The sequence below is a fragment of the Cololabis saira genome, chromosome 14, assembly GCF_033807715.1.
Source record: "Cololabis saira isolate AMF1-May2022 chromosome 14, fColSai1.1, whole genome shotgun sequence".
Taxonomy (NCBI): domain Eukaryota; kingdom Metazoa; phylum Chordata; class Actinopteri; order Beloniformes; family Belonidae; genus Cololabis; species Cololabis saira.
This window is the reverse complement of record NC_084600.1, coordinates 24,184,485-24,204,254: the sequence shown is the minus strand read 5'-3', so window position 1 is coordinate 24,204,254 and position 19,770 is coordinate 24,184,485. Positions and strand designations below refer to the sequence as shown.

General features: G+C 44.2%; 1 protein-coding gene across 2 annotated transcripts in view; it reads right to left on the bottom strand.

Annotated features, from left to right (window-relative positions):
* Window positions 1-1,043: 1,043 nt before the first annotated feature.
* nrip1b (nuclear receptor interacting protein 1b) overlaps window positions 1,044-19,770 on the bottom strand; it is a 41,220-nt gene continuing 22,493 nt past the window's right edge. For both annotated transcript variants that reach the window (XM_061740225.1, XM_061740223.1), the window contains one exon: window positions 1,044-7,023. In XM_061740225.1, coding sequence (XP_061596209.1) covers window positions 2,940-6,554 — 3,615 coding nt within the window. In that variant the 5' untranslated portion in view covers window positions 6,555-7,023 and the 3' untranslated portion in view covers window positions 1,044-2,939. The remainder of the gene's footprint in view (window positions 7,024-19,770) is intronic.

Below are 19,770 nucleotides of genomic sequence, written 5' to 3'. Positions count from 1 at the left end.
TCAAGAAAATGATCACCAAATGGAGACATTTCATAAACGCAAGATGGAAAGTTATGCATTTTGCCATATTGTGGATTCTAAACAGCATTCGTTTCATGTACGTAAGGCACATCTTTGGGCATTCACTGTACATCTGGTGACCTTCATGGGTCCTCCCTCCTTTGAGTGTCTTTCCTGCCTTTGTTAAGGCTCAGCACAGTGGAAAACTGCAGCCAACTCAGGAGCACAAGTTTTGGGGCAAATACAGGACATCCTCTCACTCCACTTTAATAGAAGAGTCTTTGATTACAGAAAGTGCTGTTTGGCTTTGATGTCCTCTTAAAATAATAGTATTCTTTAATGTGAGGCCAGAGTCTGATGTTGGGCTGCAGCAGAACATCAATTTCCCTAATGGTTGCTTTGGTTTATTAAAATGTTCTGTAAAAGTGAACACTCACATGAATTATGCAACATTTAAGTACATGTAATGTTAGAAGAAGAAGAAAAAAAACCAGAGCAAAGCCCCAGGTAACATATTATAAATATAATGGAGTTGAGAGTTCTTGTAAGGAAAATCCAGATTTCTGAAGTGGAAAAAGAGGAACACATTCATACCAGGTCATGCATTTTAGTACTTTATTTTTGAGATATCAGTGCAAATGAACACCAAAAATGAAAACATAAAAAAAATGAAATAATGTTTCAGCTCTTCACATGAAAAAAAAGAAACATCTTTTTATATATATATTTATATATTTGTTGCTACAAATGTATTATTGAGATGCACAATGCAGATCTATGATTGTACGTCAATCCCCCCACTAGAGCCCCATGCTCATTCACAGAGCTTTGTTAACCAGTAACAGAAAGGAAAAAAAAAAAAACACAAAAATATTCAATCCACGTTTATTTTTACACTTTTTTTTTTCTCTTTTAAAATCAACTTGCTCAAAAGTCTGTGGTTATTTGGGGACTTCTCATATTCTAAGCCAACCTCTCTGTGATAAAGAAAAGACCTATTTTTAAGACTTGACATCCCTCCCCGCCCTCCCCCCCGCCCCCCCCATCACCAGTAGGGATACACAGGTAGTTCCCATGCGTCTGCATGCAACAGGCAGCAGTGAGGAGAGTCAGACATTATTACACAACACAGCGCAGGATATTTTATCATTTACCACATAGAGACACATGCAAAGAACAAACCAACCAAAAAAGATGGGCATAGCATCCTCTGCCTTTTATGTACACTTGTATGCATACAATTCATATTTACACATCAGGGCATTAAAAACTAGGGTAATATCTTTTTTTTAAACATTACAAAATAGTCATCTTTCATACTGAAAGTACTATTTACACAAATATTTAACCATTGTGAAAATGTATTAATAATCAAAGAGACATACATCATAGATATATGCGTTAAAAAGATCACAAGACTAAATGGATAAAGCAGTATGAAATTAACTGAAAAGAATACAGTACGAAAAAATAAAAAGCTAGATACCGGATATCCCTCAAGACACAAAAATGTCTCGGTAATTGTTGGGGGTGGGGGAGTACATATCCAGCCGCATCGAAAACGAAGAAGTACCTGTGGTCTTCTCTTTATTATCATGCAATTATTTTGACATTTTATCAATAAGAGATTGCCACAAAAATAAGATGCCCATAACCAACAATTGTTAAGAAATAATAAAGAAAATAAAATTTTAAAAGAACAGAACAAAAAAAAACAAAAAAACACACACACGCACGCACGCACACACACACACAAAAACTGTTAAATTCTCAACGGATAACAATACTGACATTGTTTCATTACATGCCATTAAATTATTCCAAAAAAGGACACCAAGGACTCCACTTCCACAGTGCAAACTCCAGGTAGTCTTTTTACGTGACATGAAAAGAATGTATCATGTGCTTCACACTCAAGAGTTTTTGTGTGCATGTAGAAAAGTGGTGTGGGTTTTTACCAGGATGGCAAGATAAAATGGTAAGACAATGCAGCCTTTTATCTGTTGCTCTAGAAACCTGTTTACACACAGTTGTTCAACTGTAAGCACCACACGCGCTCTGTTGACCCATCTGCTCAAAACTGCCGTCTGCAAACATATTACCCGAATGTGCACTGTCAAATATTGGCCTTTCAGGTTCAGTTCAAATAAAAATGAAACATAATGAGTTGTGGCCATCTGAACCTTCCAATGATATATTCTTTTACCACAGGCAATTATACAATATCCTGAATCTTAAGGAAAAGCAAGACAAAGCATTCATCATGGCAGGATCATCACCAAAGGTATTCCAGTGTGAATTTTCAAGGTCCTCCTTTAAATGAATCTATAAATGTACATTGTTGTAAAAGAGCAGCGTCTGAGAATGACTATTAAGAATTTCATCTAAAACTGATATGTGGCTCTATCTGAAAATGAACTGATGAAGGAACTAAATAATGTTTTTTTTTTAATCATCAATTATAAATGTTGCTTGAAATCTCTTAAATGTTTTATGAGGCAACAAAAAAGGACATGGGAAAGTGATATGTGTAGAAGTCTGATGCAAAATTTAAGTGTAAAAGGACTGAAAACAGGCAAGAATGCCTAATTATAAAAATGAATGTAGTGCAAGATAATCACAGATGGAAAGGAATATACTTGTGAAACCTCTGTAGGGTTTGGTGTAATCAAGAAGGTATCTGCAGAGAAAGACCACTTTTGTACCATTCCACGACCTTACTGTCTAAAACTGAGACGAAAATGCAAATATTCTTTTCAATTTCAACTTGCTCTATTCAAAAAGGGGGAAAATAAACAAAAGAACAAATGAAACAGAAAAAAACAACTATTTTTAATCATCAATTTGGCAAGTCATTTAAAAATTAAATTATTGCAAAAAAAGAAGAAAAGTTCATGAATTTGACTCTGTTGTGTATTTTTCTGTAGTTGATAAAACCTCTACTTGGACGACTGGCTCAGCCGCTGGCTCTCATGGCTGTGCTTCTCGTTGTGGGCTGGGGACTGGGGAGTGGAGCTCAGACTGCGTTCATACGCATGCATGTCATTGATTGGCTCTTCTTTAACTCTGACCACAGACTGAGCTCCCTCCGCTTGATCCCTTGCCTCCTTCCTCAGCTGAATGCTGCCCTTCTGCAACATATAATACAAGATGGGGTTGGAACGCGAGAGCCGTGGAGAGTCCGGGTTAGAGTCACAGCCCTCCTCCTCCTCTTCATTCTCGTGATTACTCCACCGAACAGGGCTCTCAGGTTCCTGTTTCACTAAAGTAGGTGGTTCTCGCTTTTGAGTCACAGGCCATGGAGCTGGGTGGCGGCTCCATGGGGAGCGGACGGGGCTGTCACCTGCAGGAGGGGTGGGCAGTGGTCTTAGATTACTTGGAAGCCCTGAGTTGAGGGAACCGTGCAGGTGCCAGCTGGGGGGCTGGAGGAAGTTGTGATTATGGGCAGGTTGACTGAGAATGTTACCGTTAGCTTTGCCATTAGCCTGCAGGACTGAGGGACTGGGTGTCCCCCGTGGCTGCTGGGATAGCTCCTTCAGACAGTTGTCAGAGAGTAGCAGCTGTTTGAGCACATTGAAGCCCCGACTCTCTCTAGTTAGGCTTTCACTTGATGGACTCCTCGGTGGGACGTCTTCATCCTTCAGTCTCCTCTGCTGGTCAGGTTCTACCTGAACAGCAGAAGAGGTAAAAATGTTTGTTTTGCCACTGTCCACTGCTCTTGGAGAGCCAATATTATTCAAATGATCCGTTTGCTCCGAGCAGACACGTCTCCTCTTAGGACTGGGGCTGGGATACTCCCTCTGCTCCTCTTTAATCTGTCTGGACTGTGATTCTGCCTGCAAAGCAGCACTAGTATAATAGGTAGCAGTCTGTTGTTTAAGTAGCTGGCTGAGGAGGCCATATTTTGCTATGACCTCTGCAGGCCGTGGCTCTGTTTTTAAGTCCTGCTGGGAATCTAAAACACGGCAATTCTTTTCATAGCCACTCAGTCTCTTTTTGCCTGTCAAGTCCTCAGAGTTGGCAGAAGATGGTCCTACCTCCTCTGTGAGCTCTGATTTGACCTTTACATCCAAATGGGGCCCATTAGAGCTGTCACAGATGACGGAAGCAGTGGGGCTCTTCTCATAGCATCCCCCTGCCACTTCCACACTCCTCCTTCCACTCCCACTGGGTCTGTCTTTGCCGCCAGCCGTAGCAGCAGCAGAGCTTGTTCCTAGGAGGAGCTGCAGAACTGTCCGCCTCTCAAGGAGGTTCTCAATTTGTGACGAAGGAGAAGCATCCTTCCTAGTGAATGGCGTGCCGCTGCCTGAAGCGCCATCTGAGAGTGGGGTAGTGGTGGTCCTGTGGACTGGAGTATTGAGCTTTTCCAACAAGGCAAGGGGCCTGCTGGCATCAAGCTCCTGACCCAGTGCTTTACCAGAGGGAATGGGTGGAGAGGTGGTGCCACACTGAGCCAGATTCTGTAACAGTTTACTGGCACTGAAGGCCGGCTCCGAAGCCTTCTCAGCAGGGAAGCTTTTAGACTTACACAAATCAAGTGGGCTGGACTGGACATGGGGAGATGGGTAGGAAAATGGGGATAGTGTGCTGCTTGGGTCATGGCTGAGGGAGTAGAGCGACTGGGCTGGGGTTACAGGCCTTTCTATGGGGCTTTTTGCTCTGTTCTCTTCCCAGGGCATCTGCCCCTGTGGCTGACTGTGAGACATGGCCGCCATAGTTATATCAAGAGGTAAATCCTGCTTACCAATGCTTTTATTAACCATCTCATTATTTCTGCGCTCAAGAAGAAGCTGCATGAGTGTGACCTTAGGGTGGGATTTCTGGTCTGGGCTCATTTCAGGGTCTTTGATATTGGAGACATTTATTCCCGATGGCTCTGGATTCCATTTATTTATTAAAGATTCTGTTAGTTTGTCCAGGGAGGAGGTAGAAATAGAAGAGGCGGAGGATGAAGAAATAGCATTGGAAGCAGAAGACAGTGCAATAGAAGATGGTGTGTAAGATGTGGCAGATGGCTGGGTACACGATTGACGAGAGAATGCGGCCACCGTCGAGGAATAAGCTGTTGCAGATGAAGAAAAGGTAGGGTTGGAAGAAGAGCAGGAAGAAGGGGGTGTATGTTTGCGCCCCGTGTCCTGTATGGTGGCACGGCCTCGCATGGAGAGGTCAATGGGAGAACATCTGGAGTAGGAGCTCTCTGCATCACTGCTATCCTTGGCAATGCTCCTCTCCTGGGTGGAGCATTCACTATCCGACGTGACTGAAGAGGAGCCACTCGGTGGCAGAATGCCACCAACGTCCTCTAGGTGCCCGTTCTTGGTCAGCTGTTTCTGGTTGTTGTGGTTGTTCAGTAGCAGCAGTAGCAAGCTGCTGCATGTTTGGGGCGGGCGGGCAGGACGTGTGTCAAAGCCTCGCTTCTCCCTGGGAGGTTGGCTGTGAGTGTGGCTTGGAGCGTGTGGGGGTGTGGGTGGGGAGCTTTGGCTGGCGGCACGCAGCAGAGTGGGGCTCTGTGGACTGGACAGGGCCGTTTGTGGGAGTGTTGCCGTTATTGTGGTTGTTGTTGTTATTCCGTTTTGGGTTGTTAAGGAGCTCAGTGTGTCGGGAGTCCCTCCCACACTAGGTGGCCTGTTGTCCTGGCCATGCTGGTGGCTTGCCATGGCAGCGAGTCTCTCGCTGGCAGACCTTCCTGAGAGCTGGGCCTTGAGTGCATGCTCTCTGGAGTACTGCTGGAGATGGGCTTCACTGGACAGCAGCAGAGCGAGCTGACTGCAGGCCACGCTAGGCTTGGGTGAATGTGCTGGACTAGAACGGATTTTCACCATGTTGGCCACGGCCTTCAAACGCTCAGCACAGGACACCGACTCAGCAGCTGTGGGAGCAGCAGGAGGTGTGGCGCTGTGTGCTGAACGAGGTGACTCAGGGGGCCTGTCCTGATTGTGACCCCGGCGACTGTAAGGGGTATTGTTGTGATTTTGAAGTTTATTCTTCCTCATTAGACCCTTCAAGCGACTTGAGGCTGTCCCATAAACAGGTAGTGGCTCTTTGTCAGCGGGTGGTGCCTTGGATGGAGAGGAACACTCACTGGGGGGCTTATTAGAGTGCTGAGACATCGCCACATTCTGAAGGCGTGAGCTGAATGACTGAAGTAGTGAGGCCAACAGGGTGCTTTCTCCAGCATGAGAAGATCCATCGAGGGCTCCATTTTGTAGGCTTCCCACTTGGCCATTCAGCTCCATCTTGGGGGAATTAATCCGCTCGTTCCCTGGATCATTCCAAGCTCCAGAGCGCAACAAGCGCGCCTTCTTCAAGTGTTGTGAAGAACCTACAGTGGTCCCATTGGTTCCAGCCTTGGATGCGGTTGAGCCATGGTTGGGTATTTGAAAGGGTCCGCCCACCTTGTCACCCTGCTCCTGACTGCTGTGGGCAGCCTCGGATCTCCCGCCCGCCGTGGCCCCAGGCCCGGCCACTACTGGATGCATCAGTAAACCTTCCAGATAAGTTAGTACAGCTGAATCCTTGTGTGTCTCAGGGCCAGGCTCCTCCCCATGAGTCATGTTCAATAATCAGATCCCCTCGTAAAGCTCAGCAATGCTACTGGGAAATAAATGTTGTCTAGGTCATCTGGATGACGGTGGTATGTACTTCTTAAATACCAAAAAGGAACGCAGGTTATTGCACCAGGTGAGTATACAGGGGGGAGGAAGGAAACGCTGGCTGGATGCGATCCTCCTCTGTAGTGGGCATAATCAGCAATTTGTTGAAACGGCAACCATGGTCGGAGGCAATGTGGGACCGGCTGGCCTCCCAGACATTGTGCCTTTTTATAAACTTCAGGACTGCAGATGGCCCCGCTTCAGGCTTGTGTCAATAGCAAGGTAAGAATCAGCAGGGTTTCACCGGTGAGATGTTGACACATTTCATGGTTGTCGATGTCGGGGATGTCTGTCGCACAGCCTGGCCGTGGTTCTGTCAGCTGTGTCTTCCAGGTTTAGAAATCTCACAGGAAAGGAGGACCTATGGGACCTGTAAGAGATAAAAGAGGGAGGGGAATATTTTTGGGTAGAGAGGGGGGGAAAAAAGAGAGAAAAAGACAAATTGTATGAGAATGAGGGATTTTCACAGCACTATATCACACTCATTTCACCATCTTGTCTGCCATCTCTGTTACTTAGCAACATTTCAGACTGACTGCACACGGCTCCTTCTTCTCCCTGCACTCTTCCCTCGCAGCCACCCAACAGGCGACAAATGTAGATTAGTCTTGATTGGATCCAAATTGAAAATTCAAGCCCACTACCTTTAAAACATTCAGGTATTGAGCAATAAGTGCCTCTCCGCAATGTCTTTCAAATGTGAAGTGCCTTGTGAGAGCTATGCATAATTCTTTATGTAGCTTGTCATTTCGGTGGATTATCCCCCTCCACCACCTCCTGTTCCTGATGCAGTTCAGCGGCATTTCACACGAAAGCAATCTATGGTACAGCAAGTGCCACCCACCTACTCACCCACAGACACGCGAGCAAGCATTTAATCACGTATGCTGAATATTATACATAGATACATGTACATGTGGGGATCATCTTTATTTACATCTGCTCTTTTGATCTAGAACTGATTTTAATTACAAGACAAAAGCAGTGTCTGCACTGACCTGAGATAATCTACATGCACAGAAAAATTGTGCATGATATCACAATATATGTAACAGATGAGATGTACTCAACTGTCGAGTGTCAATGTGTGGTTTTTGTTTGTTTTTGTTAGTGTGTGTGTGCGCATGCATGTGTAAAGTGAATGGCTAAAGGATCAGGTGCACCTGTCATACCAAACCATTGTCAGGAGGGCAGAACCAGTGACACTGAGGTGAGCATTGTGCCAGTTGCCATGACAGTGTCAGTGGTACTGCCCTGGGAGACCTCTTCTCTGAACCCTGTCAGCGTGGTTTCCGTGGATACAGGACACCTCCGACAGTCCTGGCCGCATCTCATAAAGGTTAATTAATACAGAGTTTCCACCTCGCCTCAGCAGCTGTCTGTGTCCTTTCCTGATGCCGTTCTCACCTTTTGCGTTCGCTGAGTGGACCAAACATTACAGGTCACATGACAGGACAGCAGCCCTTGATTGCCCTTGACGAAAGGCCAAGGCAACCCACTCAACTACCAGCCTAAACACTTCAAAGAGAGCTCAGGCAGGCGCCAGAAACAACCAGTCACCAGGCTTCTAATCAGCCGAAATCCATCTCTACAGCCAAGGTCCACAGGTTGTGACAGTATCAGGTCATGGAGGTAAGGGCAACTACGTTGCACTTTTAATGCCACCTGGGAAATGAACTGGGATTAGATGCTGGGTTTAAGTTGATTAGCACACAATTAAGTCTGAGAAGCAGTAGGAAAACAATCAGGTTAGCCATTATAAGACCCCCTCAAACCAAAGGTTCACAAGTTGATGGAGTTCTTTAAAACTGTCATACACAGTTAGAAGATAATGAATTAACCGAGATGGCCTACAACCTTCAGTTTTATTTAAGGCCATCTTTAACTGCTGACCTAAATCCGACAACAACAAAAGCCATCCTGGTCACATTGAGCCATCTGACGTCTGTTGTCATTAGATCTTAGATACACAGGATTAGGACTATTTTTCCTGCCAGTGAGCTTAACACAGTCATAAAGGAGTGGCCTTGACACCACATTTGATCAGCAAAGTAAACATGAAAACATGTTTACCATCTAAATGGCTAATATTCTGTTATAGAGCCTGGTAGTTGGTGGGGGAAAAATGGAAATGAAAATGGAAAAGAAATGCTGACACTGTTTAAACTTGGGGAATTCTGTTAATCTCTGCTGCTGGCAGTGAACTTTTGGAATTACAGCTAACCTTGTCCACATTTTTGCCCAAAGACACTTCTACAAAGGGCACGCTAAGCAGTCAGGGGATACCACGAACCTGCACTGTATTAATATATTATATCCATCTATATATTACATTATAAATGCTGTCATATTTGATAATGTTCTTTAATCACAGGGAGGACTTGAACAATGCGTAATGAGAGCCTGTGTCAAAAATGCCTGGCCAAGCAAAAAATAAGTAAAAAAAAAATCTGTTCACCTCCATAACAAAGCCCGGTTAACAAAAACAAGACATTAATATAGGAAGTGCTGTCCCCTATACTAAGCTCCCAAAACACACAGCCCTCCTCCTTTCCTCATTGAGAATGTATGATGTGTGCATTACTATTACATTATCTCCCCTGGTGTGTACACTGAAAATGACCTTACACATCTGTTAACATGCCATCTCATTGGTGGTGGCACCCAAAAAGCCTGACCTCCAGCCCCTCACCCACCACGGGGAAACCGCAGCACCAATGAGCTACTCCGTAGTTTCGCCGGTGATTATCCATTATCCTTGACAATGTCAGCCAATGACAGAGCAGGCACCATTCTAAAGTGATTTTTACACATACGGTCAGCCACGCACAAGCGAGAGGGAAAGCGGGATGGCGAGGGATGGCGAGGGATAGCGAGGGCCGCGGCTTCATCATCTCCAGGCTGGTTGATTCTTCCAATTTTCTGTTTCATTCTTTGGCGACATAAAAATGCACAGTAAACGGGAAAGGTCACTGCTCTCTTAGCCACAATCTGAGGTGCTTGGAAATACTTAAAGTACTGGGAGAAGTGCTGAGAGCAAGTGCTGAAGATGTATGGTTTAAATGTGAAAATTATAAGCTATAACTCTTGAAATGTACTTGTCTTACTTGGACTAATGTTTTTTTCTTAATTTGGGAATAAAAAGGTAAGAATCCATACATCTTTTTTTTTCTCAAATATTGATGGGTTTTTTTATGAGAAAAAGAGCATAGAAAAAAAATGGCAAAATGGTACCGATGTGATAAATCCCAAAAGAGAAAAAAACAGTTAAAAGGACTGCCCACTCAACAAGAACAACAAGCTTGTTTTCGTGGGCTTTGGGAAGACTTGCGGTTACAGTCATGGCAGCAGTTGAGCCTTATAATGAAATTATAGGCAGTCTTTCTGAGTGGGAAAACATTTGCAAAACAGCAGCACTCTTCAGCATCTTGATGCCACATGGTGCTCAATTATGAATGTAAGAAGGTTCTGGAGCCAAACCTTCAAAGACGGAGTCATTATTCTAACATGTAACTGGAAATGGCTGACGGCATATTCTACGACAAAACGAGCCAGTTTTACCCTTAAAAACTACTAGTGACATCCTGAAATCATGCGCCTGCTCGTCTTCCTGGCATTCCAGCACAAAAACATAATAAATAACCATCATTTCCGTTTCCCCTTTTTAAATCCCCCTCCCTTCTGTCATCACTCTGTTTTGGCTTTTCGAGTAGGAAAAAAAAAACAACCCAAAAACAAACTACCTTTCAGCAGGTTGTAGTAAATGTTGTAGTGACACATCTGAGAAGTATTTGTAATATGCATTTTGGGCTCAGATATATCACATTTCTGAAGCGTCTATCTAAAACAGCTGATTATCCAGTTCTGGAAGTCCCACCATTTCACACATTTTTCACTGCTGATGCCAGTGAAAAACGGCAAAAGCTGCTGGATGTGTCAGTTTTAGCCTCATGGACGAGTCCAGTACGGTGGTACCGTTTAAAATGTTGGATGACGTTTGTTGTCACAAGGATTGTTATGGTTTCTTCTCTAGAGCTTATTAGCCAACTAAATGTGTTTGATCTTTTTGACTCGCAGAGAAAAACTTCCAAACTCTCACTCTTAACGCTCGTCTGGGTCAGTTTGCGTGTAATGTATCAAGATGAGAAAATCTGATCAGCCGGTCACCTCTCATCGTCACTTAAAAAACTTCAATTCTTTCACTGGCTGCTCACATGCAGGCATGGAGCCACTTGCTGGTAGCACAGCATCCTTTAATCTAACAAAAAAGTTAAGTTTCTAAATGACCTTCATCGTCAGGGATGGTAATCCATTTAAGCCATTTAAAATGTATGAGTGCAAACAGAAGAATTAAAAAAAGGGGAAGAGCCAAAGGAGAGGCAGTTAAAGTCAAGGTCATTCATCCCGCCAAGGCTCTTCCACTTGATGCAACAGCTGGTGTCCATGCAAAGCTCTGGGCGTTAATAAAAAGTGACAATGCTGCCTGAGCGGTGTGTATTACTAACGTCTGACACCAGCCTGGCAGATGTGTTCTCTTTGCATTTAAGGGGAGTCAAGGTTAAAGGAATTTAAAAGGAGAGGCGATGCCTAAACACTATTATATCATGTAATCTGCAGCCTAGCCCTGCTGCACATACTCGGCGGGGTAGCTCACTTACACATGCGGCGTGACTGTTATTTGTAAATTCAATATGGCCTGACATGATTAAATAAGGCAAAACATAAGCTTCCTGACCAAATGCAAGCCCATCCACAAGTGAGTGGGTGCACAAGAGGAAAGGAGAATTAAAAGCGCTTGTTCACCTTGAGAGAGGTAAACAAGAGAGCAACATGCTACTGAACAGCAGGAGAACTGGAGCAAGTAAATGTTTCAGCAGATAAGTCAGTCGGGACTAAATAGCACTGAAATGAAACACAGAAACATGCATGCCCACACAATGAGAACTAGGGCGCTGTGACCTACTTCTTAAGATGCACTGACCAAACAAGCCATTCACAGTGCACACAACCACACACGCATACATGTACAGGGTCATAAAGGAGCTGTGATACATCAGGGCTTAAAATTCGACCCTCTCGCTTAGGTTGCACAGACTTTCTGTTGAAAAACGCCCTCTGATTCAGAGCAGATGAATGGTGCGTGATGGATGTATTCTAGCATTTCAGACTTGGACTAAATGGGAGCTGACTGCTAAAGTTCTCGGCCCTGATCTGGCTCTGAATGAGGAGCACGGGGGCGGATTTCAACTTCATCTGAACTCATCGGCACAAGGAGTTCTTGGGGTTGAGAGAGATGGCAAAGAAAAATTCAAGCACACTGATGAGTCATTTAAGTGTTTTAGAGCCCAGCTGAGTGGCGGAGGACCAAGAGATGATATCACCGCACTGTAACACACACATCCTTTCCTCTTACTTTACATGGCCAGGCTTGCAGGGATTTGCTTACAAAAATGTTTGTGTCCATAGTAAATATTTGTGCGCTGTTTGGAAGACCCACCCAAGGGCCATTTCCTGAGTGGCTGAGAATTAGTGCATCAATTAAACACACACAAATTCCTCCTTAATGAGCCGTGGCTGCTATCAGTCTACACCTGATTCATTTCTATGGGGCTCTGAGGTAATCTTCTGCTTACATCGCCCGTCCAAAATGGCGCTCATTTCCCTCCGAAACAACACACATTTTACATTTATAAACAGCGGCGGTGAAAATCGGAACAGCTGATTGCCCCATGGCCATCACGCTGAAAGGCAGCGCTGGGCCATTGAAACACACTGCAGTGGTGTTGTCTGAGGGAAATGGGACACTTTGCAATTGAGATCAAATGTCCTGCTGTCAGGCTGCCCTGAAAGCTGGATGAAACCAGCTAAAAAAAAAAAAAAAAACGTGGTCTTTAACGAATCATTTCCATAATATCCTTGGCATCACTCCTAAGAAAGCTATTGCTGTGAGTCAGCAAGATGTCTGCCTTTATTGGGTTAAAGAGAGTGCAGCTTTTTCTTTCGACTGTGAGTAACTCAGGATGCTTTGGATTATTATAGCATGCGACGTAGGTCTAAGTGACAGAAAGAGAAGAAGACTAATCTCTGCCATCATTTTGCCTTTCATAATGCTCTCATTGACCTACTTTGTAATTTTTAAATCATTCTAATGCTTGCTCCGAGTGAGGCTGGAGAAAGATATTACAGGGTGCAATGAGTTGTGAAGGGGGGTATTCCATTAGAATCATCAAAAACACAAATGCCTTTCTCTACCTCCTTTTGTCTCAAACAACACTGACTTATTCAAATGTAAACAGTTGAATTAATCTTTTAAAAATAATTAGATACATTAAACCCAATAAAGTATGAGGCAATTATGTCTAACCATTTTCAGACTATCTCTCAAACAGCAGCGGTCTAACCTGGCAGAGCAGAGCTGAGCACATGCCAATAAACGGGATACTTGAATAAAAGTAGTCGTACACCAGGCCCCGAGGCCCGAGCTAGCGCTCACATAGATCATAAAAAGAGCTCCATCGGAAATATTCACAACAGCATCCAAATTTAAATTAGCTACAAAAACCACCTGGTGATGGAGGACTAATCTTATGTTCAAAACTCTGCTGGCCGACTGCTCACCCACACACCCTCCAGAGAACACATCACGCCCATCCTCCGCCAACTTCACAGGCTTCCTGTAAAAACAACACATACATTGCATGATCCTCCTCACCACCTACAACGACCTAGAGAACTTTGCTCCCTTCATACCCGACAGATCTCCCCCATTCACCCCGACCGATCACGTTCCACTGATGCCAACACCCTCACCCCCATCACCAGGACCAAATACAGCAGGAGATACAATACAATACAATATAGGGGACAGAGACTTTGCCATTGCTGCCCCTAGCCTCCAGAACTCCACCCCCTGGCCACCCGTGACTCTGATTCACTGCTGTCTTTCAAAAGTCATCTCAAAACCCATCTCTTTAACATCTCCTACAACACCTGACCAATCATTTGTCACCCTTGAGTATCTGTATGTGTTTGTATTCATGTATGTACTGTATTTATTGTCCATTTGTATTCTTTTTGCTTTGTGTTTTTGTAAAGCTTTCGAGTACCTCGAAAAGCGCTATATAAAACTTGGTAAACTATGATGATTATTATCAGGTGAGGTGGGGCACAAACATGTACATACATCTCTAAGCTGCATTTGTTATTGTGAGGTCATGTTTCCATCTTTTGAAAGCAAGTTTCTAGCGGTGTTCCATCATCTGTTTCATGCTTACATATGATGACGCAGCTAACACACTGCGATCCAGTCAAACTGAAACTTTCCTTCATAGCAACGAATAAGCAACCAAGCACGAATAAGCACCGTGAAGAGACCAAACCTGTTAACCAAGTAGGAAGGTGGATATGGTACAAACATCAAGACAAAAAAGAAAAAAAAACTGAAAAAACCTGAGTCACTACTGTTACGACACAAGGCTAATGGTTGAGATAAGAGATAAGAGATAAGAGATAACAACAGGCTGGAGCATGCTAAGCAGCCAGGCAACCAGATGGGCCTCGTGCCATTGCACCCTTTGGTTACACAACCGAGAGGGGACCCAGTTGTTGGCTCATCTTTCAGTCCTCTTGGGTTGCTTCTTCAAGCAAACACCGGGCACAAGCTATTATAATCAATGATCGTGAGAAGTTTCACTGGAGATTGTAATCATATACTTGCGTACTTGAGTGTTGCGACAACTCACGCAAAATCTAAAAAAAGCTGCGTTGAAAACAGTTCGGCTTAGCTAAAATGAGAGTATTTACACAAAATATTTACTTGTATGAATAAATAAGACATACATCTACACACATTTTAACAATTGACAACTTAAAGCATTTCAAAGGCACTTTGGCACCCAAGAGGAAATGATTCAGACAAAGTGAGAAGAGAGGTTTCTCTTTTATGCTTCTAAGAGTCTCAGCAGATACATTTTTCTTCTATTTTCTGAGTCTCAACTACATTACACTCGCTGGTTGTTTGCTTAACTGATTTAAATATAAAATGTGTCAAAAAAAAGGAATGGAAAAGCACACAGACCCTCCTCAAGAAAAATAGATCTTTATTTGATGACTAAATGCAAGTGAAAATTTAAATGTTGGTTATTGGACAAAGGCTTTCCCTGTGCTTGTAGTGCTCTTCTGTGAAGTGTGCCAAGATGACCATGATCTCCACTGTAATGCAGAGAAATCCCTGTCCTACAAAGACCTCTGCAAAACACACTTTATTTAGATTAACCCTCCTCCCATGTTTAAGCCGTCGCCTCAGCAGCGGATCTCAGCAGCGAAAACGCAGCAGGTTGGACAACAGTGGACGAACAGGAACATTTGGCATTTTGTTCAGGATTTGGTGATTTTGTGGGTGAACCACCCTCGCTAGGAACTCATTATGACAAAACTTGGTTCATAAACAGAATATTAACTTTATCTTTGCTTGGATCCCAGGTGAAGTTTGACAATATTCCTTCTGAATAAGTTAAAATATTGGTTAAAAAAAAAAAAATATATATCTTTGTCAGAGAAGTCGAATGGAAATCTTATGGATATTGTAGCTACACTGATGCATATGTATTCCCCCCCTCTCTATATATTTTCTATCACCAATCATAATGAACTTATATTGTTAAGCTCATAGCATAATTACCTAAGTCACTCATGTTTAAATATGACTTGGGCAATTATGAGTCCAACGTGGCTGAATGTCTCCTTTTTAAAAGGGATGGCTTTACAGGAAGTAGTCCTTGGTCAATTTTCTTTGTTCATTCTAGTGAATCATTGGGTCAAGGGTGTGACTATAATAAACTTAACTGATCAATTTGAATGGCAGTAAATTTGAATTTGCCTAAAAAAAAAAAAAGGGACAGACTAAAGACAAACCATAAATTGTAGCAACTCTAGTCATTGCTGGCATGATTACATAAAATTTAAGAAAATATCTGAAAGAAGAAAGTATTCATTCTGACGTATTTGTTTTCGTCAAAAGTGAGACAGGCCGGCTTGGATAAACAGAGGTATACGAGTAAGTGGATCTCACTTCTGCATGCCATTGTTCACTGTTTGCCTGGTTCCCTTTTAAGCCGGGGTTATTTGCAATTAACTGCCATCACCTGGCAGCCCAAGCACAATCAGTCTCTGATTCAGTAGCTGGAGTGAAAACTGGCAGAGCTCTGCAGACTGAACATTGCGGCCCAAATGCAGAAAACTCAGTAGTTTGATGACTGAAACTCTGAAATGTACACACACTTTAAAAAAAAAAAGATGGATCCATCTGTGAATAGAATGAATGTGGAATTATACACAAGTACACAAACTTAACTTCCAATACCATTTTTCTCCATGAATGGTTGCCAGCACTTCCTATTCCATTCCAGTCTTAACTTAATTGTTTGCCTCACAACTAAAAAGACATAACAATGAAAGCGACTGCAAAGAAGAAGTGACACCACAGATGGTTTTTAAAAAAAAAGAAAAAGGCAAATTGGTGAAGAGCTAGAAAGCTCAAGCTAGAAAAGCATCTGAGCTGCTGCAGGAGGAACAGCAACCCCTGCTTTAACTGCAATGGACAAACACATAGCGTGTATGTTGGGTCAAACAGTTGGAGACATGGATGGAGAATGATATGCATGTCAGAGCAAGATAACCAGAGTTATCTTTAAACATTAGTTGCATTGAAAAGGTCTTCCAATGCTGCCAGAACAGTCATCTCTATGCATGGCCAATACACCAGGCTGGTGAAGGTTATAGTAGCTACAGTTACATAAAAGGACATTTATAAGAACTCATGAGAAGAAGCAAACAAAAAATCCCTTGCATGATAATCTAGCGACAGGATTTTGTTTCGTGCTAGCCTCAAAAAAGCTTGAGCAGAAGGTAATTTACTTCTTTTTTTGGTTCAAGGAAAATGTGTGTACAGATGGTCTCAAGAATGCATGAAGTGCACACATTCTCACAGCACATTAATACTTGATAAATGCTGGCTTGTGTGTCGGAAAAAGCACAGGAATGGTTTTTGTGTGTACGGATCATTGATTATTCTGGCCACAAACTGAACCTTCATTAAACCCTCATTTTAGATTGAGATTTTAAGCTCCATTCAACGACAACTCTTGGATATTCAAGGATAAATAAATAGAAATGTATTAATGGTGGTTGATGAAAAGTGTGAACTGGATTTTGCAAGCTTCTCTGTTGCTCTGGAAATTGATCAGATTGCCTTTACTGTAACCAGCAGAAAGCCACTAATTGTCAGCCTGCATGCAGACGGGGACAGGGGCCAAGGCTTGCAGGAAATGAGCCTGTGCTCTCTCACTCCACCATTGACTATTAAATCAGACGTAGGGGGCTGGACAGGACCAGCAACCCATTGAAACAGGCATTTTTGGTGTAATGACCAAATAAGAAGAAAGGGAAAACACTATCCACCGGTTAAATGTTGTAAATAGTTCTCGAGAGACTTAGAAGAAAAGTGAAAATAAAAAATACTCCACATACTACGCCATATAGCAGCACAACTCTTCAGCTGTGGTTGGGAGGTGAATGCGGACACACATCATGCTGCCGTACCTTGTCATCCTTAGCTGTAGTGGCTGATACAGGTAAAATGCAGTAATCAATTTGCTCTACTGGCAGGAACGCTCCTTTAGAATACTAATGAGGCTTCCGCTCTCTCCTTTCTGCTCATTTCAACCATCCTTCCACTGCTGCCCCTTCTCCCTTTCTTTTTCCTCATTCACCTCTCTCATGACTTGACACCCCCCCCCCTCTTCCCACCCAGTGCCCCAGACCTGACCAAATGCTAAAGGAGGCCGGGCTGTCTTCTGCACAGATAACTGCTGCCACTAATCAAGCCTACGTGCACCGGGGCGTGGGATTAAAAGAGCTTGCACAGCTTGACTCAGGCACTGAATGGTGTTAGCGCTCACATTTCTCTCTTTTTCACACACACACCCCCCCACACACACCCCACACACACACACAATCAAAATAAAAACCTATAGGGAAGCCAGCGTCTTGTCCTAGAAACACACAGATACACACATCTCACACAAGCAAACAACACAACAAGGTCAACTTAAAAGCTGATGTTAGGTGAGCATTCCTGCACTATAAAAGAACACACAAAAGGAGATTAGATCTAAATTTACTCCGCCAGTCAAAACGGGACTCGGCGGTGAGCCACCCATCTCTATCTCCCAGAACACATGTCATGCAAGAGACTGCAGGTTTGTTCACATCTGAAGCGAGAGAGAGAGGAACAAACTTGACTGAACCGACAGACCCTCAATTTCTGTTCAGTTTCCATTTGCAGAGATGGCTTACAAGTGTGTTGGAAGAGGGGTCTACAACATCTCAGAGCACAGTGGAGATGCCTGGAGGCTGTAACAACATATCCTCAGTGTTTTTCTTATCCTTTCTTTCTTCATTTACAGTGTGGGCGCATTAAGAGTCTTTGCACACAGTCCCATACATTTGGAATAAGTTCATGGGTCCATGTTCTCCTCTGTATGTGTGTGTGGGGATAGGAGTATCAGAATGTGTGTGGGTCAGAAAGGGAGAGAGAAACAACGCCACCCTATGCAGCAGCAGGGATATTTCATTATGTACATAACGAGTGCCATTAATCGCTCTTAACAAGAGGACACACAACCTCACCTTGGCAGTCTCACATGCACAGCAGGAAGGTGTGTGTGTGTGTGTGTGTGTGTGTGTGGGCGGGGGCATGGAAATATCTATAGTGCTCAAAGAAATTAAAATTCACCACACTCAAGGACCTACCGCCTCCTTTTGACCGAGCTCATCGGGGCCCGGGGGTGTGTGGAGGCAAGCCAGCAGTCATACAGAAGTTGCTTGTCTGATGGACACATAAAAAAAAAAGTAAAAAGAAGAGAAGAGGCACTGACGGAGAGGAAAGGAAGAGAGGAAATGAATGTAAAAAGAAAAGTGGAGGAAAATGCTGCAGTGGTAGTTGCCAACGGGGGGCTCATGCCCTTGACACAATGACATGGGCAAAAGAGGGAGGAGAAGGAGGGGCGAGGGTGGAGGGGGGGGGGGGGGGGGTACTGTCATGTGACACTCTTTGTCATTCATCTGATCACCCTCACCCCCCCACCTCACCGACCACCTGGCAGACTGACCGCCCCAACCTAAAAACCTTCATTCCACCTTTGTGTGCACTCATCCTTTCCTGACCTGACACCATCACCCCCCCCACCGCCCTCCCACCCACCCAAAATCCCCCACCCTCACCCCCCCATCCCACCTCACTGCAGTCCTCGCATCCCATATGCCCCTCCCCTAATGCCCCCCAACAATTCCCTCCCCCGCGGCTGTGCAGCAAGGTCAGACGGGTCACTGTGTCCTCATCTGTAATCCGCTGCCATTCGTCAGCAGCCCCGGCCCGGGCTGGAGGAGAGAGAGGAGAGGCAGCCGCTCCGACGAGGGGAGAATGCCCAATTAGGCAGCTGTCACACACACACACACACACACACGGACACGGACACACACGGGCACACACACACAGCTCAGAACAGCAGAGCAGAAGAGAGAAAGAGAGGGCGGGAGGCAGGCTGCAGAATCAGCCTACCGTCCACAGACTGGAGGGGGGGTTGAATCCCTTCAGCTGTGAGTGTCTGTGTATTGTTTTGGTTTGAGTGTGGAACAGTTGGAGGGGGTCATCTACAGTTTAGACATATATGACTACTATGTGAGGTATGCCAACGGGACCGGAGGGGGGGGTTGGAGGGTTGGGGGGGGCTTTGGACTTTAGTAAAATGAAACAAGTGTTCATCCGTCTGTTGAGGAACTATCTTATCTGTGACCTCCAGACTGATGAGATGATCAGACAGAAGTGGCCATGTGCAGATCGGACCAGGTCCTGCCTCACGGCCAGCTGACCAGTTAAACAAACCTGAAGGCTGTGTCAACACGTACCCAGCCAGAGTGAACTGTGGACCGGAGCGGCAGCGCCAGACTTTTTTTTTTTTTTCTTCTTTTTAATGGACACACTAGCAGCAGATATCAAATGGGTGACAAATATCCCATAATTGGATCATTCATCACAGGCAAACACATCTGCTTTGAG